Source organism: Sorex araneus, chromosome 1, assembly GCF_027595985.1.
Source record: "Sorex araneus isolate mSorAra2 chromosome 1, mSorAra2.pri, whole genome shotgun sequence".
Classification (NCBI taxonomy): Eukaryota; Metazoa; Chordata; class Mammalia; order Eulipotyphla; family Soricidae; genus Sorex; species Sorex araneus.
Genome location: NC_073302.1, coordinates 67,103,252 through 67,129,179, shown reverse-complemented (window position 1 = coordinate 67,129,179; position 25,928 = coordinate 67,103,252). Strand labels below are relative to the sequence as shown.

At 34.4% G+C, this 25,928-nt stretch overlaps 1 protein-coding gene across 2 annotated transcripts in view; it reads left to right on the top strand.

Annotated features, from left to right (window-relative positions):
- JAK2 (Janus kinase 2) overlaps positions 1-23,664 on the top strand; it is a 182,961-nt gene extending 159,297 nt beyond the window's left edge. For both annotated transcript variants that reach the window (XM_004600138.2, XM_055138515.1), the window contains 11 exons: positions 795-922; positions 2,082-2,220; positions 6,552-6,703; positions 6,847-6,997; positions 9,225-9,361; positions 13,122-13,311; positions 14,674-14,798; positions 14,944-15,116; positions 20,426-20,543; positions 22,254-22,367; positions 22,592-23,664. In XM_004600138.2, coding sequence (XP_004600195.1) covers positions 795-922; positions 2,082-2,220; positions 6,552-6,703; positions 6,847-6,997; positions 9,225-9,361; positions 13,122-13,311; positions 14,674-14,798; positions 14,944-15,116; positions 20,426-20,543; positions 22,254-22,367; positions 22,592-22,699 — 1,535 coding nt within the window. In that variant the 3' untranslated portion in view covers positions 22,700-23,664. The remainder of the gene's footprint in view (positions 1-794; positions 923-2,081; positions 2,221-6,551; positions 6,704-6,846; positions 6,998-9,224; positions 9,362-13,121; positions 13,312-14,673; positions 14,799-14,943; positions 15,117-20,425; positions 20,544-22,253; positions 22,368-22,591) is intronic.
- Positions 23,665-25,928: the final 2,264 nt, after the last annotated feature.

Sequence of the window (25,928 nt, the reverse complement as noted above, 5' to 3'; positions counted from 1 at the left end):
AGAAGGTTGCTGAGTTTATTGGTGGTGGAAAATGGGCACTGGTGAAGGGATGGGTTCTCGAACATTGTATGAGGGAAACACGAGCACAAAAATGTATAAATGTGTAACTGTACCCTCACGGTGATTCACTAATTAAAAAATAAATTAATTTTAAAAAGTTAGAAATCAGACTTGTGATTGCCGGAGACAGAGGATGGATAGAGGAAGTGAAAGATACAGACTTCCTTTGGTTGGAGAAAGAGGGATAGATATAGAATGATCTCTCAGAATTGGAACTTAAAGACACACAACAAAGTAGTAATAAATGTCCAAAGACGATATAATGGGAGAACTGATCCACACAATTAAGTTTGGAATGAAGGGTTTGGAAGGAAGAGATCTTGGGGGTCCTTGGGAGAAGGAGGGATACACTGGTGATGGGGTAGTGGTGGAATTGTGTGTATGAAAAAATCATCATTAATACGATGTAAACCACGTAATCTCAAAAATATTAAAAATTTTTAAAAGATACAGACTTCCAGTAATAATATAAATAAGTACTAGAGGTATAATATTCAACATGACAATAACATTGCCATATTATTATTTAGGAGAGTAAATGTCTTATCACAAGAAAATAATCTTTTTTCTCTTTTTCTTGTCTATTTACTGCATATAAGATGATATTAGCAAAATTATTATGATAATCATTTTATAGTATATAAATCAAATCAGCATGCCTTTGATTTTTCCTAAAGTTTATTCATAAACCTTTCAATATATGTATACTTAAGTCCTTTTATATTTTTACATAGATATTCTTGTTCAGGAGTTTGTAAAATTTGGATCACTAGATACTTACTTAAAGAAGAATAAAAATTCTATAAATATATTATGGAAACTTGAAGTGGCTAAACAGTTAGCATGGGCCATGCATTTTCTCGTAAGTAATTAATATTTTATAAAACACTGTGTTATGTTATGAATTAATATAGAATAGATCTTGACTAGGAATAAAAATAAATATCTAAATGAATGCTTATTTAAAATTGTCTGCCTTTTATTGCCAGCAGAACTAAGAACTGAAGTGTAAAGTGGGGGCATGGTAGGGGCCGGAGCGATAGCACAGCGGGTAGGGCGTTTGCCTTGCACGCGGCCGACCCGGGTTCGATCCCCGGCATCCCATATGGTCCCCCAAGCACCGCCAGGGGTGATTCCTGAGTGAAAAGCCAGGAGTAAGCCCTGTGCATCGCTGGGTGTGACCCAAAAAGCAAAAAAAAAAAAAGTGGGGGCATGGTTAAGAAGAAACTTCAAGACTGGAGGAAAGTTTATGCTCACTTTGGTAGTGGGCACGTACGGTAGCATTCTAGGCATAAAACAGTATTATTAGTGTGCTACTTGAAAATAACCATGATACCACAAAATAAAGTGAAAAAAGATTGAAAATTTAAAACTTTCTTTTGTGAATAAAGGGATTATTAGGCCTATATTTAATTGATGTGAAATTAATTACTCTGGGAAGATATAGCTTTATCATACCATCCACACTAACGGATGTTTGTAGTTTCTGCCAATTGGGTTTAGGGAGTTTTATTAAAAGTTTTGTGAAAACACGCTGGTCACTACTAAGAACAGAAAATTCCTGCAGAGAATACCTTGCTTTACTATTATTGAGCAATTAATATTATGGCAATGAGAAAACAGCATTGCCAGAGAGCAGAATGCCTGGGGGTCTGCCAGTGTTCAGAGTCCTCAGAATTATCTGTGTCCTGCTGCTAAAGAGAAACAGTTTTTTTTCTGTCAGCCACCACCTAGAAAAGCATGTTATTTAAATCTGTTACAGAAAGTGAAGTGATAAATTGGGTAGTTTTAATATACTTTGTTACATCATATACATAGACTTTTATGCCATTAAAAATGTAAACAGGAAGCAAAGTGATACCATTAAATTCCCTTATGTTTTCTCAGGTCAAGCCTCCAAATTAGTTTTCATTAATACACTTGTTTTTCCTCTTTAAATCCCAATGGAGCCTTGGACATATTAAATGATCAAGTATTTGGTGGATTGATATATGTATGTAATGTTCATTTAACTTTGATAGGAAGAAAAACTCCTTATTCATGGGAACGTGTGCGCCAAAAATATTCTACTTATCAGAGAAGAAGACAGGAAGACAGGAAATCCTCCTTTCATCAAACTTAGTGATCCTGGCATTAGTATTACAGTTTTGCCTAAGGACAGTAAGTTCTAAGGGATCACACTTATAACATGTAACTGTATTAAGCTTTACTTGGACAGTAGCATTAAAAATAATGTTAATTTTCATCAAATGCTATTTTATTAACTTGAATTTTTTTGGGGGGGGTGGAGGACTGGGTACATCCTGTGATGTTAAGGAATTATTCCTGGCTCTATACTCAGGAATTACTCTAGGCAGTGCCTGGGGGCTTTCCAGGGGTCAAACCTGGGTCAGCTGCATGCAAGACAAATCCCTTACCATTGTACCATTTAGATTGCCCCCCATTGTTCTTAACAAAAAATTCAGCTATTTTAGCTCTGGAAATATATGTTTGTATCCTAATAACTATTTATACTTTCTTGTAATATTTTTTGTTTTAAACCATAATTGTGCATGGAAGTCATATATTTTTTCAGTTTTATATGAAATTTTCTAAAATTTTCATATTCTTTAAGCTGCAGGTGAAGTTTCTAAATTTTTCTTTTCACTTTGTACTGACATTATGAATACCATGTCTTAATGTCAAGTGGCCATTGCAGAGTGGTCACTTCTCGATTTGTTATGGGGTTGTGTGTGTGTGTGTGTGTGTGTGTGTGAGAGAGAGAGAGAGAGAGAGAGAGAGAGAGAGAGAGAGAGCCCTTCCTTCTAATGTCTTTCTCCATCTCCTTCTCAGGTAGCCTTAGTTCTGTGCACAGTTGTCTTTTTATTTTCTTTTACCTGTTCATCTGTTTTATATCCTTATATTGTACACATTGGTGAAATCATTCAATACTTGTCTTTTACTTCTAGCTCATTTTACTTTGTATATTACCCTCAAACTCTTTGCAGTGTGTGAGTGTGTGTGGGTGTGTGTGTGTGTGTGAGAGAGAGAGAGAGAGAGAGAGAGAGAGAGAATTGCATCTTTTTAAAAATTGCATTAATTTCATTGTATAAATGTACGATATTTTAGCCAACCTTTTGTTGCAGCTATATTTCACTCATTGTAAATATCACTGCAGTAAACATTGGGGTAGGTATCATTTTTTATGCTAAATGTTTTTATATTGTCCAGATTCTCAGTACTGGGTTTGCTGATTCATCTGATAGTTCTGTCTAGCTTCTTGAGGAAACACCACAGCATTTTCCAAAATGTACCAGTTTACATTCTTATCTGAGTGCTTGATAATTCCTTTTTCTCCATACCATTTCCTACATTAGTTATTATTACTGCTTAATATGTCCTTCACACAGATGGAAGGTGGTATCTCAATGTGGTTTTGACTTAGATCTTAACTGATGGTCAATGATGATGAGCATTTTAAAAATATATCAATGGGCTATGTGTATGTCTTCTTGAATTCAAGTGTCTGTTCAAATCTTCTGCCCATTTTCGGATTGTTGTTTTTACTTTCTATGAGTTCTTTATATATCTGGTTAGCACCATATCAGATTGCATGATATATACTATTTCCACTTAGTAGACTTTTTCATTGTTTTTCTTTTCTTGTGTAAAAGTTTCTCAGTTTAAAATACTGTCAATTTTTTTTTAATCTTACTTTCATTTTCCTTGTGGTTGAGTCTACCCAAATATCTGTAATGCTAATGTCATGGAAAGTTTTACCTATGCTATTTTCTTTCTTACATCATGGTATTTGATCCATTTTTAATTTATTTTTGTATATGTAATTAGAAAACAGTACACCTTCATTATTGTGCATGTGGCTGTTCTGTTTCCCAGAATCATTTAATTCTTCTTATAGGAGGTTTTTATATACTGATTTTGTAACAGCCACTTTGCTATACTTATTGTGTTTCATATGTTTAATGGTGTCTTTACGATTTGATACACACACACACACACACACACACACACACACACGCATTTTTAAATAAGAATAGTTTCACTTTTTTTCCCTATGTGTATTCTTTTAGTTGCCCTGGCTAAAACCTTTAGTACTACATTTAATAGAAATATGACAATAGTGAAGTCTCATTTTGTTCCTGACATGGGGGGGTGTGGGTGGGCCACACCCAGCAGCTCAGAGGTTAGTACTTCTGGGTCTCTGTTCAAGGAACTATATGCGATACTGGACTCAAGCCAGGCATATACAAAGCAAGTATCTTAATCCCTGACTATCTTTTTGACCCCTTAGTTCCTGATTTGAAAGAAAAAACCTTGAATTTTTTAGCACTGAGCATGGTATTAGCTGTGGGTTTATAAGTTTATGGTCTTTTCTATGCTGAAATATACCTTCTGCACTATCTCTCTGGCCTCTATTTTTAAAAAAAAAAAAAAAGAATAGCTCTTAATTTTGTTTTTCTTTGGCTTCTACTTCATTTTCTGCTCCTACTTTTATTATCTTTTTCCACTCACTATTGACTCTTTTATTCTTTTACCTATTGTTTTAGCCATAGGAGTAAAATGACATTTTGTTTTTCATTTTGAATGCTTCTATTGACATAATTTCCTTTTTACCTGCTTTTCCTGCATCCCACGGCTTCTCTTAACACATTTTTTTTGCAAATATTTTTATAGTTCTTATTTATAGTTTTTGGTTGAACCAGTTAGTTTTCTTTTAGTCACTAAGTATTTGAGAAGATAAAATATTTAGCATGAAATCATAATTCACTTCATTAGTCATCAAATTAGTCATTCTAATTAGTCATTAGACTTTCTGACTTTGTGAAACCTAAAATTAAAAAAAAATATATTGGATTTAAGGTTCTCTCTAATACAATTAAAGTAACAATTTCAGTCAAATATTTGAGGTTTTTGATACATATACTATATTTCACTATCTTAGCTATTTTCTAAAATTGAATAGTGTAAACTTAGAACATGAATTCATAAACTTTTCTGCTTTGATGCATAGTATCTAGTGTGAACCAATAGTGCTTAAATTTGCTGACCTGACAATGAAACCAGAATTAAATAGAGCAGGAACTTTATAGAATCTTGGATAACTTATCCAAGGAAATTATACTCTTTGGAATGGGGAATGATACGGGAGATAATGTATTGGGATAGTGGGGGAGAAAAGCCTTTAAGCGCTTGTAGGTTCTCTTAATTATACAGCAAAGTATTCAAATTGATATTTGATATTCACTAATATCAAATATCCCAAATTATGCTTTTTTACTATTTTAAGTTTTTTCTTAACTTATCTTTTTATTTACTGTTTAAGTTTTTCTTTACTTATCTGTATCTATTGATGCCAGAATTTGAGTTTGAATTTGAGTACTCCCATCTTTTTGAATGCTATTTTTTTCCTGATGGGGTTAAAGCTTATATAAATACTACTGGGAAATAAAAATGATCTAAACAGAACTCATCTATAACCAATTTTATACCCTAATATACTATAGGGCTGGAGCTATAGCACAGCGGGTAGGGCATTTGCCTTGCTCGCGGCCAACCCAGGCTTGATTCCTTTGTCTCTCTCAGAGAGTCTGGCAAGCTACCAAGTGTATCCCACCTGCACTGCGGAGCCTGGCAAGCTCCCCGTGGCGTATTTGATATGCCAAAAACAGTAACAACAAGTCTCACAATGGAGACGTTACTGGTGCCCGCTCGAGCAAATGGATGAGCAGCAGGATGATAGTGATACAGTGTTAATATACTATAAGTTTGACAATCATGTATCATAATAAGTGCTTATTAATCTTATTTTTCTGTCTAAAGAACATTTTGATGCTAAAATGATAGTAAAATTATCTTTATTAACTCATTGTTTTTTAAAAAAAGCACCAAAGATATCAGTTGATTCCTTTAAGACAGATTTTATATGAAAAATGATTTATTATTTTTTTGTTTGGTTTGGCCACACCCGGCAGTGCTCAGGGGTTACTCCTTGCTTTGCACTCAGGAATCATTTCTGGCAGCGCTCCAGGGATTATATGGGATGCAACCTACCCACTGTACTATAACTCCAGCCTCCCAAAATGATATTTTTTTAATGCATAATAAATAATAGGTAAAGTATGGGATTCTGGTTGGACATGATTTAATGCAAAAATGCTTGGCTGATTTAAGATTCATTTTATAGTATTCTTATTCTCTTTGTATTACTAACAAATTGTATACCACTTCAGGCTAAATATTTGGGCTAACATCTTTCTGAATTTCAGTATTGGCATTGTTTAAGACTGAGATAATAAATTTTATCATCTCAAATAGCCCTCTGGTTTCAAACAAATGTTGACCCGTTTTCAGCTATATGTTCATGTTCACTCCCAACAAATAAAAAGACCTGATTATCCAAATCAGTTTGAAAGTTTTTTTGTATACAAAAAAGTTTATTCTTTTATTTCTGGGAAAAAATCTGACCATACTTTGTTTCTGTTGTTGAAAAGTTCTTCAAGAAAGAATACCATGGGTGCCCCCTGAATGCATTGAAAATCCTAAAAATTTAAACTTGGCAACAGATAAATGGAGTTTTGGTACCACATTGTGGGAAATCTGCAGTGGAGGAGATAAGCCTCTCAGTGCTTTGGATTCTCAAAGAGTAAGTTTATATGGACTGTGATATGGAATTGTTCCTTTAATCCCATGTATTTCTTTCATATGATTTGATATTTATATTCCAAAGTGTTAACTGGAAATATACACAGTTATATAATTTATTCAACATTTTGTCTGTAACTATAGAAGCTACAGTTTTATGAAGACAGGCACCAGCTTCCTGCACCAAAATGGACAGAACTTGCAAATCTTATTAATAATTGTATGGATTATGAAGCAGATTTTAGACCTTCTTTCAGAGCCATAATACGAGATCTTAATAGTTTGTTTACACCAGGTATGTATTGATGGAGTAATCTTACTGATTCTCCCTTTCATCCTTGTTATATTTTTAATTTTTTTAATTTTATTTTTATAAAAGTTGTTCACAGTAATTTGTTACATTTAATATTCCAATATCAATCCCACTGCCATTACACCTACCCACCACCGTATTTCAAATATTTCCATTCCAATCCCAAACCGTGACCCCAAAACAAAATAAATAACTTATTTTGTATTGCTTGTTATGAATGATCTACTAAAAATTATCCCAAAAATTCCCTTAGAGGGAAGTATGTGAAGATTGTCCTTTTTATCCTGGAGCCATTAAGCCCTTGTGTGTGTGTGTGTATATGTATATATACACACACACACATATATATATATGAGATTACTAACATGTTGTTAAAGATTGAGCCTTGTGTGATTAAACATGTACATATATATATGTATTTATTACTACTACTACTACTACTACTACTACTACTACTACTACTATTTCTCTCCCTGAGATGAGTTGCCCTCTACTTTACACCTTATCAAATGTAGTGTGCTACTCTTGGTACATCAATGGTGTAGAGTATGAGATGTCACTCATGCTCCTGGAGCTGCATGTTCCAAGAATTCTAAAATTTTATTTAAATACTGTTATAGAGCTGAAGTTAATTTTTTTTAACTGGATGGTGACCTTGGGGTCCCGAGGTATCTTTATGGCAAATTGTTCTGTGTTGCTCTCTTCCAAGAGATTCATATGTGAGGTTCTGGATCATGGGCCGTTAATGAACCTATATGGTGCCAGAGGCAGTTCCTGGGCATGACTGCCAGGCTACCGGAAGCACAGGGAGATACAGGGGAGGTTGCCTATTTCTGACTGTGCAAACCTGGAGGTTTCAGTCACAAGTCCGCATACCTGGGTTTTTTTTGCACATTCACTCATGGATGAGGCTCGTCTGAGCCTGTGGAGATATATAATAAAACTTTATTAATTTTGTAACTTCTTCTAAAAATTCCCTTCAGACTCTCTTAATTTATTAATTGACATTTATTATGTCAAATTATTATATTGACTTTTCCTATATCAGTGCTATATATATTTATGGGCTGGAGCAATAGCACAGTGGGTAGGGCATTTGCCTTGCATGCGACCGACACAGGTTCGATTCCTCTGCCCCTCTCAGAGAGCCCGGCAAGCTACAAGTATCTTGCCCGCATGGCAGAGCCTGGCAAGCTACCTGTGGCGTATTCGATATGCCAAAAACAGTAACAACAAATCTCACAATAGAGATGTTACTGGTGCCCACTCGAACAAATCAATGAGCAATGGGATGACAGTGATATAGTGATATATATATATAATATATCTTCATATATATATATATATGAAGTGTCCTAGATTGAACAGCCTTTTCAATTTTTAAAAATCATCTTTTCCCCTTTGATTACATAATTTAACTTACCAGTTACTAAGCAGTATATTATAGAAGTGTATTTGGTTTAATTGAATTTTTAGGAATAGTTTAAACTAGTTTTCATATATTTTACAATTTTGTATGATACAGATTTATTTTGCCTCTTCTCCTTAAAATATGAAGATAACTATATATGTCTCTGACCAGGAACTTCCTTCTTCAGTACTCGTCATTCTTACCTCAGAACGGAGGCCAGTAAGATAGGGTACATGCCTTTCGTGCATGGGACACTTCCTTGTTCAATCTCAGTAATACACTCATTATCACTGTCCCCTCTCTTAGCACTGCTGAATATATAGTCCTGAAGGCCTCTGAGCAATGCCAGTTGTGGCCTTTGTGGTCTACAAACATTCCCCAGTTGGTCCTGGTGTTCTTCAGCACCACAAGATCTAGCAGCACTGCATTCATAGGGACCCTAACATTTAACTCCCTGGCCTACATGGCCAAAAATAATTGGGAGTAGTCCTTAGTAGAGACCCACCCCTTCCATGTACCTACAAAAAGAGTAAAATCTTTATTTTTATTATAGAAACATTAAAGCTAAGTATTTGAAAAGTAATTACTTATCCTTCAAAAAAATATCTTTGAGATCCTGGCAAGTTATAAATAATAATTAAAATCTCTTTTAAATAACCAAAACTATTATAGTTGCCTTATGTCAATTTATATTTACTATTTCTAACTCAGTCTCATATTTTAGTGATCTGAAATACATGTCAGTTTAATCCAGAGGATGAATTTGCCAATTTATAGTGGTAATTCTTTTTTTTCTAGATTATGAATTATTAACAGAAAATGACATGTTGCCAAATATGCGCATAGGCACCTTAGGGTTTTCTGGTGCTTTTGAAGACCGTGATCCTACACAGTTTGAAGAGAGACACTTGAAATTTCTACAGCAACTTGGCAAGGTAAGATGTCACAGGTTTTTTGCTTTCGTTTGTTGGATTTTGGCCATATTCTGCAGTGTTTAGGGCTTACTCCTGACCTATGCTGAAAGATCACCTCTGATGGGCTTGGAGGACCATGTCAATGCCAAGAACCTGGGTCAGCTTCATAAAAGGCAAGTACCTTCCTCTCTGTACTGTCTCTCCAGCCTTTACCTCCTTTTTTTTTTTTTTCAAAGTCTTCTGAGGGAAAAATAATCTGATTGTTTATAGTGATTGGACTTTGGACCATGTAAACAACACAGTTATGCATAATATCCTACTTATTCTAAGTATGAACCTGAAAAGAGTTATTTGCATGTCCAATCATAATGGTAAGCTTTCTCCTAAACTTGCTAATAGTGTTCTGTATGATGTGACCTTAAACTTTGGATCTTGGCATGGATACATTATTAAGGCTTACTTCACTTAGGTCTGATCCATGCTAAATATTCTGATCCAGTTTCACTAAAACATTGGAGGTTATATGGGCTATTGTTTGCCATTCTTCCTTGTTTCTAAAGTATCTACTGGAATGTTTTAAGAGACAATTACAGGGGGAAAAAGTGTTTGAAGTGTGTAAATTATCTATTTTCATATAACAAGTTAACCTAAAGCTTAACAGTTAAAATCAACTTATTATTATTACTTATTATCAGTTTAGGCAAGTCAGGAGTCAAGAAGTAACTTAGCTGGATGGTTCTAGCTTATGGTCTTTCCTTGGTCTACAAGCAAGTTGCCAGCCAATTGCTTTTAGACTCCTCTGAAGTGTTGACTAAGATAATTCCATGCTTATTCACATAGTTATTGATAGACCTCAGAATATCTACTTCCAAACTCACTTGGGCCTCTGCAAAAGACTGCTCATAGTATTGCAGTTGAGAATAGTCATTTAAATGGAAACCATGGTCTTTTTAAAAGCACCTAATCTTTGGTTGGCATTTTAGCATTCATGACACACACTCTCCATGATGAGTGAATTTTAATGAAGAGTATATAATACTTTTCATTATAAGTGTGTTCTTTATGATGAGTATGTTAATCCAATTTATACTCAAGCAGTCAGGATTGTAAAAGCATGCGAATCAGAAGATGGATATCTTAGAGCTCTTTGAGAGGCTGCTAACCACACTGAATATCTTAACCATAATTCTTTGATGATACCAATATTTTAGTATCGCCTGGAGCGATAGCACAGTGGTTAGGACTTTTGTCTTCCATGCGGCCTACTGGGGTTACATTCCTCCACCCCTCTCAGAGAGCCCGAGAATATCCCACCCACATGGCAAGCTACCGAGAATATCCCACCCACATGGCAGAGCCTGGCAAGCTCCCTATGTCATATTCGATATGCCAAAATCAGTAACAAGTCTCACAATGGAGATGTTACTGGTGCCTGATCGAGCAATTCGATGAACGGGACAACAGTGCTACAGTGCTACTGTGCAGTTTGTTAAAATTTCATGAGACTTTTTGTCTCCCCCTTTAAAATTATTTATTGGCATCTCCTAGAAAATGTTCTCTGGGACAGTTTGGGAAATGATGCTTTAGACTTAAGAGCAACCTCTTTATTTCAGTGTGAGAAAAATTAAGGTCCAGAGAAGTTAATTAACTTGCTTATGATCATCAAACAGCTAAGGTATTCACAGATAGGAGACCAGAACCTTCTTTATTCCACGTACATTCCATTTCCACTATCTCACATAGGTATTTGATTTTGTTTGTATAGTTTTAGTTGTGTTATCATCTTCTGTTGTTATCTTTTGGTGGCACATCATATAAAGAAAATAATTTTTTTCCCATCCAGGGATAATGTTGCAAACAATACATTATTGTAAGTTTATCAGTTAGTGTAATACTATTTTAATGGATTTTGTCAGAACAAATTTGATTTGATATTTGTATGGAAATACCTTCAAGGCCAAAACTACTATAATTAGGTTGGGAACCTAGTGATTAGTCACAAAATCCTGGCATCCTTAATTTATATGTAATTTTGATTAGCCAGTTTTAATTTCTTTAGTTCTTTGATCTAGTCTATTGGTATGACTATATAAGTTTTTTAACAGGATATAAAGTTTTAGAAAATAAAATCCATAAATATAATCATAAAAATTTAATATTTTGGTTAATGTGGATTTTAATAAGCTTTTGAGTATTCTTCTTATACTTCTGTCTCCTTTTAGTGAAAAATGAGTATATAATATTTATATTACTGAGGCCATTTTCTTAGAAAAGTGTCAATGTTTAAAATTCCAAAAATACAATTAAGCTAATGGCTCACTTACCTAGTTAATTTAACCATCCTTAATTCTGAAAATGAGAGCTTTTAACGACAGTGGATAAAGCCCAAAAGGATAATATGAGAACCAGATATCATTGGGAGAAACTGAATTGCTTTCACATTTTTTTCCCCTGAAATGATGTGGTTTAATTATTCATTTAGTTTTTGACTTCTGGGTCATTCCTGGTGGTGTTCAGGTTCTAGAGATCAAATTGGGGGTCAGCTGCATACAAGGCAAACACTTTAACTCCCTTGTATTATCTCTCAGGCCTCAATCATATTATTTTGTAGAAATAAATTTAAGTCCTTAGTATCAGGGACTACAGTTCATAGTGAATTTGGTATGTAGTTACTGCTTCCATAGCGTTTACAGCTTAATTGGAAGAGATAAACAGCAAATTAATAATTATACAACAGGGGTATAAATATATACTCATTTATTTTCACACCAGTCACAATTTCTAACTTTTTCATAAATTGTGAATTGATACAAATACCAGCACTATTTGCTTTTTGAAAATTATAGAATACCAGATAATGTTTGTTTTAAAATTATTTTATTGTTTCCTAATTGCAAATTGTTTTTTCATATAAGATACTATTAATATGGCCCTTATATAATTTTGATTGTTTTAATGTTGATAGATTTATTTTTATGAATATTATGTGAGATTATTACAATGTATTGTCTTAAGAGAATTTATTTTTTAGGCATGCCTTAAAATTTTATTTGAACTTAACTGATTCAATATTTCCAATAACTCAAATCCAGTTAAATTTGACTTAAAAATATGCTTTAAAAATTATATGTAAATATGTACATATGCCACATAAGGAAATGTGGCGTCTATCTTTATTCATGGGTGATAGTTGGAAACTAAATAACTTTAATAACATTACCTTTTTGTGACCCAGTCACTTTTCAGACTTCACTTTTAAAGTTTCTGCTTCTTACATTATTATATCTAAAAATAATATTTGAACATCCTTGAGACTTGTAATCTTGCTCTCTTCATTAGAATAATAAGCTTAAGAATCAAAATTATATGTTATATGTTCATTATAATTGAAATTATAAATTGTTTCAGTTAAGTCTATGGAAACTGCATATGTGATACCTGCTGGGAGCTATGGTGTCTGACCATCTGGGCTGCATCAGGCTTTTAGCAATAGGAGGACACATGTAGGAGGGAGGATCTGGAGGCGAATGAGAGGCCCAAGAAGGCTGGGCTGTTGGAATTCGAGGAGTCAATGTTCCCTGGCACCATCCCAGGCTCATAACAAAGGTCCAGATATCAAGGAAACTTCAACTAACGGTCTTATAAGCCAGCCGCCCTCTTTTTCCTTATTCTGAAAGTTGTCTAATGTAAGCTTAAGAAATACCTGCAATTATCTGTTTAATTAGAATTAGTAGTTTATCAGGAAAATGATGTTTTTATCCTAATGTGATATGTTCTTTAGGGTAATTTTGGAAGTGTGGAGATGTGCCGATATGATCCCTTACAGGACAATACTGGTGAGGTAGTGGCTGTGAAGAAACTCCAGCACAGCACTGAAGAGCACCTCAGAGACTTTGAAAGGGAAATAGAAATCCTTAAATCCCTGCAGCATGACAACATTGTAAAGTATAAAGGAGTGTGTTACAGTGCTGGTATGTTGCCCATTGAAATCTGTTTTGAACTCAAGATGTCTTTGGTTGGTATCCTGGGTATTAGAAACATAATGTCTCAAACTTTGTACCTATACTAGGTCCGTACCAGAGAGAAAACATTTGTTAGCACTGACAATTATGCCTGGTTTGTGTGGACTCTAAGATACCTTTGACTAGTTGATGGATCCTCCTTGTCACTAAGGATGCTGGTTATCATTTCTATTTAAGTTTTTTAATATATCAGATGTAAAGAAATACATGACCCATATTTTATGTGAAAATACATTTTAAAATTAGATAATTCTTTTTTTTTTAATTTTTAAATTTATTTATTTTTAATTAGAGAATCACCGTGAGGGTACAGTTACAGATTTATACACTTTTGTGCTTATACTTCCCTCATACAAAGTTCGGGAACCCATCCCTTCACCAGTGCCCATTCTCCACCACCCGTAAACCCAGTGTCCCTCCCACCCTCCCCAATCCCATCTCCCCCCCCCCCCCCCCACCCTGCCACTGTGGCAAGGCATTCCCTTCTGTTCTCTCTCTCTAATTAGCTGTTGTGGTTTGCAATAAAGGTGTTGAGTGGCTGCTGTGCTCAGTCTCTAGCCCTCATTCAGCCCGCAAACTCCCTTCCCCCACATGGCCTTCGACTACAATGTAGTTGGTGATCGCTTCTCTGAGTTGACCTTTCCCCGAAACGTGAGGCCAGCCTCGAAGCCATGGAGTCAACCTCCTGGTACTTATTTCTACAGTTCTTGGGTGTTAGTCTCCCACTCTGTTATTCTATATACCATAGATGAGTGCAATCTTTCTATGTCTGTCTCTCTCTTTCTGACTCATTTCACTCAGCATGAAACTTTTCATGCCCATCCACTTAACTACAAAATTCTTGACCTTTTTTCTAACAGCTGCATAGTATTCCATTGTATAGATGTACCAAAGTTTCCTCAACCAGTCATCCGTTCTGGGGCATTCGGGTTTTTTCCAGATTCTGGCTATTGTAAACAGTGCTGCGATGAACATACATGTGCAGATGTTGTTCCGATTGTACTTTTTTGCCTCTCTGGGATATATTCCCAGCAGTGGTTAAAATTAGATAATTCTAATTAGATAAAATTAGACAAGAATTTATATGGATTAGGAAGTTTTTATTGTGGTTTGCATATACTCTGTGTTTAAAGAAATTTAAAACTTCTTTTCAGAACTTTATTTAAAAAAGCATATTCTTGACTATAATATATTGTATATCATCAAATTTACAAAATCATCAAATTTCAACATGTTAATCTTGTCTTTGTAATTATATATGTTTGTTTTCCAATACAAAAAAAACATTGTCTTCCATTTGTGTGTTAAAAGGCCGGCGTAATCTAAGATTAATTATGGAATATTTGCCATATGGAAGTTTACGAGACTATCTCCAAAAACATAAAGACCGTATAGATCATAAGAGACTTCTGCAGTATACATCTCAGATATGCAAGGTACTTAATGTTATATTTTTTATATAAAAAAGAGCATGTTGCAGCAATTATTAAGAAATACTCTATAGTTTTCATAAATATTTAAGATAGAATATAAAGATAAGACTTTTCAAAGTTAGCTGAAAAAAAATTATTCTATTTATAGGGCATGGAGTATCTTGGTACAAAAAGATATATTCACAGGGATCTGGCAACAAGGAATATATTGGTGGAAAATGAAAACAGAGTTAAAATAGGAGATTTTGGGTTAACAAAAGTATTACCACAAGATAAAGAATACTACAAAGTGAAAGAACCTGGTGAAAGCCCCATATTCTGGTGAGTATATTTTAGTATGATAAAATGACATTTTAGAGTACAGACTTTAAACTTGTTACTGCTTGTTTTTTATGTATTTATAGTAATGAAAAATTTTGTGATATTAACTACTTTAGGGTAAATGTATTTCATAGGTTATCTCATTTAATCTTTCTAGTAATCCTTCCTTAAACCTTAAGTACAGTGTAGTCTCCATCTTAAGCACAAAGGAACTAAGGTATAACAGATTTAATAGCTTGCTTAAATTGACATGACCAGTAAAGAGTAGAACTAGCATTTACATTTAGATTGTCTGATCACAGGGTTTGTGCTTTTAACTTTTAGTTGTGATGATGATTAATTTCTTATTAATTGAATATTTTTTATGTTGCAGAAATTTGAAGTGAAATTTAGATCTTCAATTGAAATTGTTAACATGAGAAGTATATATCTTAGTATTTTTAATGTGTTACACACTATATTGATTTTCTTTGATGTTAAAGTATTTCTTACCCCTTTGTTCATTTATGGTGCATTTTAGAGGAATAGATTTGAATTTATATTAAAAGTTTTGTTTTTAGATAAATTTTCAAATAGATTTTAGTTAAAGTTTATTCATCTACTGAAATAATCTTATTGAGGTTATTTTTTTGAACTCTGATGTTAATGTCATGGATTGATTTTGTTTATTTTAGTTAAGAACACAGAGCTGGAGCCATAGTACTGTGGGTAGGACATTTGCCTTGCACATGGCCGACCTGGGTTCAATCCCTGGGACCCCATATGGTTCACTGAGCCCACCAGGAGTGATCTTGATCACAGAGCCCAGGAATAAGCCCTGAACACTACCAGGGAGTATGCCCTGGTCCAACCCATACCCCCTCCCAACCCCTGCCACCAAAAAAATACTTTCAGGTATTTGGCTTGAATAAAATTGCTAATAAGTATAAGCATATAAATATTTGGAGGTGTTTATCAGCTATTAGAAATAGCTAAATATTTTTTCTGTTGCTAAATTCATAGCAGTCCGTATGCAATCCAATTTAATTTTGTACTTGATTTCACAACTAATCCCAATTTTGCTAATTGCTAATCTGAAAATCATGGAAGATGAAAACACCAATACTTTAGAACAAATTTGTGTGTTTTTTTCACCAGAGTAATTATAATGGTACAACAAGTATTTTTTAAAGACTAGATATTGAACCCAGGTCAACTACATGAAAAGCAAGTACTCTACACACTGTACTGTCACTTTGGCCCCCAGAAAGTATAATATCTTTATGTAACACCATTTTTACAAAAAATTGCACAGTTAGTTTGTAATGAAACTTAACAAAGTATATGTTGGAGTGACAACTTTCTTAGGTCCTTTTCTTATTTAAATATTACTTTTATACTTAATTTTATATTCTTTGCCAAGAAAAAATGCCAAAATTGCACGTTTTGGTTGCATTATTTCTACTCGAATTTTTTTCTATGTCAATAAAACATCTCATTAAAGAATACTTATAAACCCCCTATAGTTAATACTTTAATTTACAATGAAAAACTAAAAAATCAAGAAAGTCTTTTCTCATTATTCTTTTTACCATCATAATTGAAACCCTTGTAATGCAATAAGGCATAAAAAGGAAACAAAAGGGATATATATATTGAAAAGGAATATATGAAGCTACCAGTAGCTAATTGTCTATTTGCATATTTGGAAAGGTAAAGGACAATCAAGGGAAGCTTATGATAATTAAAACCTGTGTAATTAATTCATATTGTTATGGAAAAAATAGATGAATATTTTGTCATTAGCATTTAATTTTGAATAAATATTGCAGAACAAAATACATCTTAAACATATAACTTAAAAAATTAAACCCTTGTCAAGTGTATGCTGCAAGCTCTCTAACCACTCTATTATATGCTAGTCTTGTCTACAGAACTTCAATGTGGAAATATTCATTGTCTGAAGCACAAAAAGTCAAAATGTGGTTATAATTAAGGAGATTTTCATATATTGTTGGGTGATGCTATCCAAGGAAAAGAGTTTTTTGTTGTTTTGTAGAGTTGGTGACAGTGGGGCACACCCCCGGTGGTGCAAGGATAAAACGCAGGTTTCACACATAAAGCCTGTGCTCTCCTACTGAGCTGCTATTCCCTAGTTTTAAGGAAAAACTTGAGAGAAGAGCTCTGTTGATGGAATTGGGAAAGTTCAGACTTACAGGGTAGAGGAAAGAAGTGCTGGGGAAATATAATTAAAAGCAAAATCTCTTCCCAATCCAGAAAATATTTCTACAAGAAAAAAATATTTGTATTACTAAAAAATTTAATACAAAAGAAACATGTCAGAAGCAATCAGCCAAGAGATTGCACAGACAATTCTTATCTTTCTTGGTGCATTTTATATATGTTCTCAAAATAAAAAACATTTGTCAAGAGAATTTATAAGACTATTTGTGACTCATATCTTATTTTAAATTTATTTGGTAATTGGAGTGACCATCCATGTTAATTGATTAGCTTCAAACAAAGAAAATAATTAATTTTTAAAAATTGTTTATTGAATCACCATGTGAAAAGTTACAAAGTTTTCAGGCTTAAGTCTCAGTCATACAGTGATCGAACACCCATCCCTTTCACCAGGGCACATGTTCCACCACCAAGAATCCCAGTATACCTCCCATTCTTCCCCTCCCCCACGCCCGTGTGGCTGATGATTTTCACTTTACTTTCTCTTTACTTTGATTACATTCAGTATTTCAACAGGAAACTCACTATTATTATTTGAAATTTCCCCCCAACAATCAGACCTGCCGAAAAAGGCAGCATTTGATAATTTGTTTTCCATTGCTGAGAATGAAGAGCATATGAGGTCTTGCGACAGCGGCCACATAGTTTTGGATTTCTGGCATTTTAGTAACTAAGTCCAGAGAAATTTCTGCCAGAAATTGCATCATTGCAAGCTCTTACCTTTGTTTAGTGGGCCTTAGAAGATAGCAGTCGCCGTGCTGCCGCCGGGGCAACAAAAAGCCAAGAGAGAAAAACCTTTTCCCTCCCATGGCAGCATGGGGCTATAGCTTAGTTCACAGTCTAGAAGCATTTCTGCAAGAAGCTGCTGGTGCCGAAAGTAGTTAGTGGGCCTACAGGATCGTAGGCATTCAGCAATGGAGGGGCTGCACGTGTGCGGCCGCTTGGGTCACATCTGGGCGGAGAATAGCAAAAATTAAATTTTTATACCTTTATGGCACGAGAGAGTTTTGATACTTGGAAGAGGCACCTGCTAAAATTAGGCCCTACTGTCCAACAAAAAATAGGGGGAAAAGGGGCATTCTCTTCCTTGATAATTACATGCTAAAGAACAGATTCCCTGGATATTGAGATTCAAGACATACTTGCATTGTAAAGTTGTCAAAAAGCTTAAGGAAAAGTTTTTATCAAAAGTTACATATGTTTTAAACAAATAATTTACAAGTTTTCTAAAATTAATGATCTATAAAAGGCAGAAGAGTCAAGTTTTTGTTTTGTTTGACATGGAAAAAATGATCCTTTCTGATTTGATCCAAATGCCCACTGCCCTCCCCCCAAAAGCCCCATACATTTAAAACTAATATCACTGTAGCACTGTCTCACTGTTGTCCTGTTGTTTTCTTGTTCACCGATTTGCTTGACTAGGCACCAGTAATATCTCCATTGTGAGACTTGTTACTGTTTTTTGGCATATCGAATACAACACGGGTAGCTTGCCAGGCTCTGCCATGTGGACGAGATACTCTCGGTAGCTTGTTGGGCTCTCCGAGAGGGACAGACGAATTGGACCCGGGTCGGCCACATGCAAGGCAAACACCCTACCCACTGTGCTATTGCTCCAGCCCTTAAAATGAATAAATATGTAAATTTTAGGTAAATATAAGAACAATATACTGTAATATGGACTAATTATGTGTTAATTCTGTGGTTAGTACATAATAGGTTATATTCACTAAAGAAATTCCATAACAGGTCACTAAGAACTTGAATGGCCAGAAAAGGATTTATAGAATCGAGAATCTTAGAATTCTCAATTCCCCTCTCTTATATGCAATTTGGACTCATTTAAAAATAAACTTGTAAAGAGCCACTTATTTTTTAGTTTTAGAAGCAACTGTGTAGTTAACCCAGGTATTGTCTCTAGAGTCCAAATTATTTTTCCTGTTGTAATTTAATTATGTTTGTGTGTCAGAGTTTCCTAAGACTGTAGCTTCTTAAACTGATTTGTGACCCCACTTAGGGTTTTGTAACTGAATATGGGATTGTAAAAAAATTATGGCAACAGTAAAGGGTTTCTGAATGTTCTGAATATGTAACAACCAAAAATTAACCTAAAATCAACCTTGTGTTGAATTTTAAGTGTCTCTGGTAGTGCTAACTCAATGTTGCTTATTTATATTTTGGGCACTAAGGGTCACAAGTGGAAAAAGTTTTGGGGACCCTGCCCTAGACAAACCTCAGGTTAGATCATTCACTAGGAGGACAGGAGACTCAGCATACAATGAAATGAAATGAAGCCTGTGATTCCCTTTTAGGGAAAGTAAACAACACAAAATCAGCAATGGGAAAAGGGTTAAAACCTGGAAGATAACAGTCACAAGCTTCTGTGGTAGGACACACTTAATTCCTCCATCAGTGTATTGTGACAACATACATGAAATATCCTCGACAAAGGAAGGAAGCTACTGAGGGAATAGTGCCTCCCTCAGGTTATGGGGGGATTGGTCATGTACTTTCTAACTGTAGTAGCACTATAGTCCTGTTGTTCACCCGATTTGCTCGAGGAGGCACCAGTAACGTCTCCATTGTGAGACTTGTTACTGTTTTGGGCATATTGACTACGCCTCGAGCAGCTTGCCATGCTCTGCCTTGCAGGCGGGATACTCCCGGTAGCTTGTGGGGCTCTCTGAGAGGGACGGATGAATAGAACCCAGGTTGGCCATGTGCAAGGCAAATGCCCTACCTGCTGTACTATTGCTTCGGTCCACTCTCTAACTAACATGTACCAAATGTACCAAATTTCCAGATTCATAGGAGGAAAGCAAATGTTTGGCACAGCGGTTTAGGTACAGTAAAGCTACTATTTGCATTTAGGGAATTGTGGAAATCTTGATATCCAACTTTACAGACCAGTCTACATTAAAAAGCAGGCCACTTGAAGATAGTAGTCTCAAACTATCTCACTTTTTTTTTCTGTACACCTTGGGTTTTAACTTTAGCAGAGAGGGATGTTATTCTAATGATTTTCAGGTAAAAATAAAAGTTGGCACATCAAAAACTGTCTTTTAAATGTTCTTCATATATTCCAGGTATGCTCCAGAATCACTGACAGAGAGCAAGTTTTCTGTAGCTTCAGATGTTTGGAGCTTTGGAGTGGTTCTGTATGAGCTTTTCACATACATTGAGAAGAGTAAAAGTCCACCAGCGGTCAGTGTACTTTTTATATACCTTTTGAACATGAGAGAAGCTTTTTCCCAAGAAAAAGAATAAGCTTATGACTCATTTTAGAACCTTTAACTTTCATTTACAATACAGTATCCACTAAAATAGTTCTAGGTTTATTATTAAATTAACTGATTTTGGAAAGGTTTGTAAATACAGTTCATAATCTTCACATCTGCCATATCTTTGGTTTTTCTATTCCAGTGGGAGGGAAACAAAAACAGAAATGAACTAATGTGATTATATCAGACTAAAAGCTTTTGTATAGCAAAGAAATTTGCATCAAAATTTTAAAAAACATTCTTATTGATTTGGGAGAAAATATTTGCGTATCATACATCTTAACAAGGGTTACTATCCCAGATTAAAAAAAAAACTCGTGCAACTTAAAAATTAAACCAAGAAACTCAGTAAAATAAATGGGGCAGAAAATCTAAATAGATATTTATCCCAAAAAAGTGTACTACAGATGGTACATGAAAATAAAACTAATTATTACTTACTATCTGGTAAATGTAATTAAAACTACAATGAGATGTCCTCTCACACCTATGACAGTGGTTTATAAGATCAGAAACAGATCAGAAAGAGTACAGCAGATAAAACACTTTGCATATAGCCGTCAGGATCAGTCCCCAGCACCAAATATTGTCCCCTGAGCACTACCAAGAGGAATACCTGAGCACAAAATTAGGAGTAAGACTTGAGTACAGCCAGGTATGATCCAACATCCCCTTGCCCCAAAAACAACAGCAAAAATGATCAAAAACAAGTGTTGGTGCGCCTTTTATATAATACATCTGTGAACTTTGTGAACATCTTTATGCATGATGTTCTCTTAAACTTTTGTTCATTTCCTCATTTTACCTTAGGATAAATGTTTTATTGTATATGAAATGAAACTTACCTATGAACTTGTCTGTCTTAGTTTAATTATAAATGAAATTAAACTTAAGTATGAACTTGTCTATTGCCAGTATTGACCATTGTTATTATTACTATTATTATTAATACTAGATTTGGATCCAAAACTGATAGTTCCCAGGATTTACTCCTGGCTATGTCCTTAGGAATCACTTCTGGCAATGCTTGAGGGAGAATATGGGATGCTGAGAATCCAACCTGGCTTGATGAAATTACATTTATGTTTATACATTTATTCTGCATTTTTAAAAAATCATTTTTTAATTTCAATTGAAACATATTATGATGTATTAAAACAACAAAATGACCAAAGCAAATATTTTCAGTTTACTTCTTTTTACCCTTCTTGGGGAATTTATGTTGGTTGTTTTGTAATCATATAAAGGGCAGTACAAAAATTTCTCAATGATTTTTGTTTGAAATATAACTATAAGTGGAATTTAATCCTTAAACTAGTATTTTTTTAATTTTTTTTTTTTTTGCTTTTTGGGTCACACCCAGTGATGCACAGGGGTCACTCCTGGCTCTGCACTCAGGAACCACCCCTGGCGGTGCTCAGGGGACCATATGGGATGCTGGGAATCGAAACCGGGTCGGCCACGTGCAAGGCAAATGCCCTACCCACTGTGCTATCGCTCCAGCCCCAGTATGTTTTAAAAATAAAAAAACGTGGATAAAAATATTTTTTCCATTTACTGAAATAAGTTGCAAAACAATTCTTCAATCAAAATATACTCTCCAAATCTCACTGAAAGTGGATTTGTTTTTCAGGAGTTTATGCGTATGATAGGCAACGACAAGCAAGGACAGATGATTGTGTTTCATTTGATAGAACTCCTAAAGAATAATGGAAGATTACCAAGACCTGATGGATGCCCTGATGAGGTAATCAAAAATTTTTTATCCAAGAATTTCAGGTCACTTTACTATTTTACATATTTGGATAACTGTGCTTTATTTAAGTATCATAATAGTTTATATGATGGAGATCTAGGCAGAGCCATAATATATGCATATATGGAAAAATTATCTCAGAGTTCTGAATTTATGTCATCTACTAATTTAAAGAAGGCATTTTTATTGCATTGTAATTTGTTTTTCTTTTACAGATTTATATGATCATGACAGAATGCTGGAATAATACTGTAAATCAGCGGCCCTCTTTCAGAGACCTAGCTCTTCGAGTTGATCTAATAAGGGACAATATGGTTGGATGAAAGAAATGAACAACTTTACTAAAGACCAAAACAGACCTGTGTAACAAAGTTTTGCATTTCACATTACTGTGAACTGTTATTACATCATATTATTATGAAGATCATGATGCTAGCCAGCAAAGATATGGAAATATTTGCTGAAAATCTTCACAGTTTTGTGATTTTTTTTCCTTCATGAAGACAGCATGTAAGACATACGAAGTCAATAGCAAAGAATTTTGTAAAAACTTTCATGAACCGAGTCAGTCTGTTGACATCACTTTCTTAAGTTAAAAAAAAAAATCTGCTTTTGAGATGTTCTGTTCTCAGAATTTTGTTCTCAGAATTCTGTTCTCAGAATTTTGAGATAAAAAAATTGTAATGTATATTTTGCAATGTGAAAGTTGCACAGAGCATGTATATACCATTTTTACCAAAGTGAATGTATAACGTGTTGGCATCTTGTGTTTTACACAAGAGCTGATATTAATAATGTTTTCTAAATTTTCCTTAGCTAATCTGCGATAACTTTACCATACAAAAAATTGATGCTTAGATAATTGAGTATGCATCTTTGTGTTTTTGTTCAAAGTGTCCAGAAATATAGGCAGATGTAAACTTTTAGGTTGTAGTACCTTGTACTGTAAATATGTTCAAAGGAAAGGGAACAAAGTTTAGTTTTATCTGTATAGGACATTTCCCAGACTCTTAAGTAATACATTTTGAAATGGAACACGTTTACAAAGACAGTAACACAATATATTTTCTTACTTGTCTCCCTTGTATCTGTTTGTGGTATGTTTTTTAAAATAGCTATATCTTGAAACTTTCCTCAACTACAGGGAATAGTTGTTTGTTTTTTTAAATCTTGAGTTTAAAATGCCAGGAGTATTGTCTTCTGTCGAACTGTTGGATGCCAATAGATTCTCTGATTCCTGGACCTAAGTCCTATGATGATGCATTAAATGCAAATGTAAGCCATAAAATAGTCTTATAAATGTATATGTTTATGTTTATTAAGATATACAATGGATTAAGAATTTTTTTCTAAATGCTGTAGATTTTAGGGGGCTCATATATCTTTATTACAGTCATAGAAGAGATTTGCCTTTATTAGGGATTCTTACATAAAAGGGATAAATGAGAGTAAATTGGGGGGAAAGTATGCTTGTTCATATTTTTATTCATATGAAATTTTATTCATATTCATAGAAAAACTAATAAGATTTGACTTTAAGAAAAATAGGAGTGTGAGTGTGCACGTGCGCATGTATGCATATGTATGTGTGTGTATATATATATATAAAATGGGTGACTCATTGTTCTAGTGTTAATCCATTCTAGTTACCACATCTAAAATATGCTGGATATGGTTGTGTTATTTATACAGAATTCAAAACATTTAGTATACTGGTAAATGAGAAAATTAGTTTCTTAATTTTTAGCAGTATAATTATTTTTCTATTTTTGGAATGAGTTTTAAAATGCTAATGTAAGAAAAAGTACTCACATATAAAGTCTGAGAGGTTTAGGTTGGGTGAGAAAAATATCTACATTGATATCTTTACAGCATTTTAGATGCTAAGATAGAAATCATATGATTTGATTTTAAAATATATCACATTTATGATAGGGTTTTAAGTATTTCTACTATATGCTTTAATGAAAGCTGTATATACATATTTTTATATAATATTTAAATAATTTGTAAACAGCTCTCAAGGATCTGTTTGAATGAAATAAGAAATGTTACATTCTTTTGTTTTCAAGTCAAAGATGGCATATTGTGCTATTACAGTCATTTGGGTCACTGGCAGTCCACAGGCCTGGCCATGCCATGTGGACTTACAGTGGGTTACTTTATCCTACTTTGATGAGGAAAGGCTCAGTACCCCTACACTAAATGGTTTGCTCTTACCCAACTCTGGGTATGATTCCTAATATCACATGACCTCCTGTGTTACTGAGTATTGCCCTGGTGGTTCCCAGCACCCCAGGGTATAAATAGCACCACATCTTCAGGTTCAACTCTGAGCCACCAGCCTAGTTGGTGGGAGTATCACTGGGAATGGCCCCAAGATCATGAGCACTGCTTCAGACCCCCTCCTCCAGGTTTCAGGACTTCTTCAATTTAAAATATACGTATATAAAGGTCATTTCTTAAAGGTATAGGACATTTTTATTTTCGTAAATAGATATAATTAGGTTTTTTTAAAAAAAAAACTTACTAGGACTGGAGCAATAGTACAGTGCGTAGGGTGTTTGCCTTGCACTCGGCCAACCTGGGTTTGATTCCCAGCATCCCATATGGTCCCCCAAGCATAGCCAGGAGTAATTACTGAGTGCAGAGTCAGCAGTAACCCCTTTTCATTGCCGGGTTGACCCAAAAAGCAAAAATTTAGTAAAATTAAAACTATTAATGTTTCAGTTTTCAATTTTAGGGGTGAAATTCCACAGAACATTCTTAAATTTTTACAGTGGTATGATCGCCTTCATATAAGTTTTCAAGAAAATTATTATTGACTAAGGGTATGTGATGTTTAAAATTTTAATTCTGATAATGCATATGAAAAAATGAACCTTGTACTGCTTAATTGATTCTTCACAAGAAGCAGGTAAGTAATTACCAATTAATACCAAATGTTTTTCTTCAAATTAAAATTCTTCAGAAATGCAGTAAAGGTTATATTGGAATTTTATAATTATGTAAATATTCCAGATTATGAGTTGTACTTTTTTACATAATTTCCCTCAATTTATGGCTTTGAGAAATAGCCTCTGCTTTTTATTGATATATGTGCTGCCAGTAATAGTATAATTTGCTATAGAGAAATGCTTTATTACCACCCAAGACTTCTACCTTAAAATTGGGTGAAATTTTTATTATGTCTATAACCTTTGACACTTAAATTTTATTTAAATGGTTTAATTACAGAGTAAATTACAGAGTAAACAACAGAAACTAATCTGTGATTCTATTTATACCCGGGGAGCATTTGTGGTCAGTTTTTGATTGTTATTTTCTTCATTGAGACTTTAGCATGTCACTGTCACCGTCCTCCCATTGCTCATCAATTTGCTCGAGCGGGCACCAGTAATGTCGCCATTGTGAGACTTATTGTTACTGTTTTTGGCTATCGAATATGCCATGGGTAGCTTCCCAGGCTCTGCTGTGCGGGCAGGATACTCTTGGTAGCTTGCTGGGCTCTCCGAGAGGGACAAAGGAATCAAATCCCTGTCAACTGTGTTT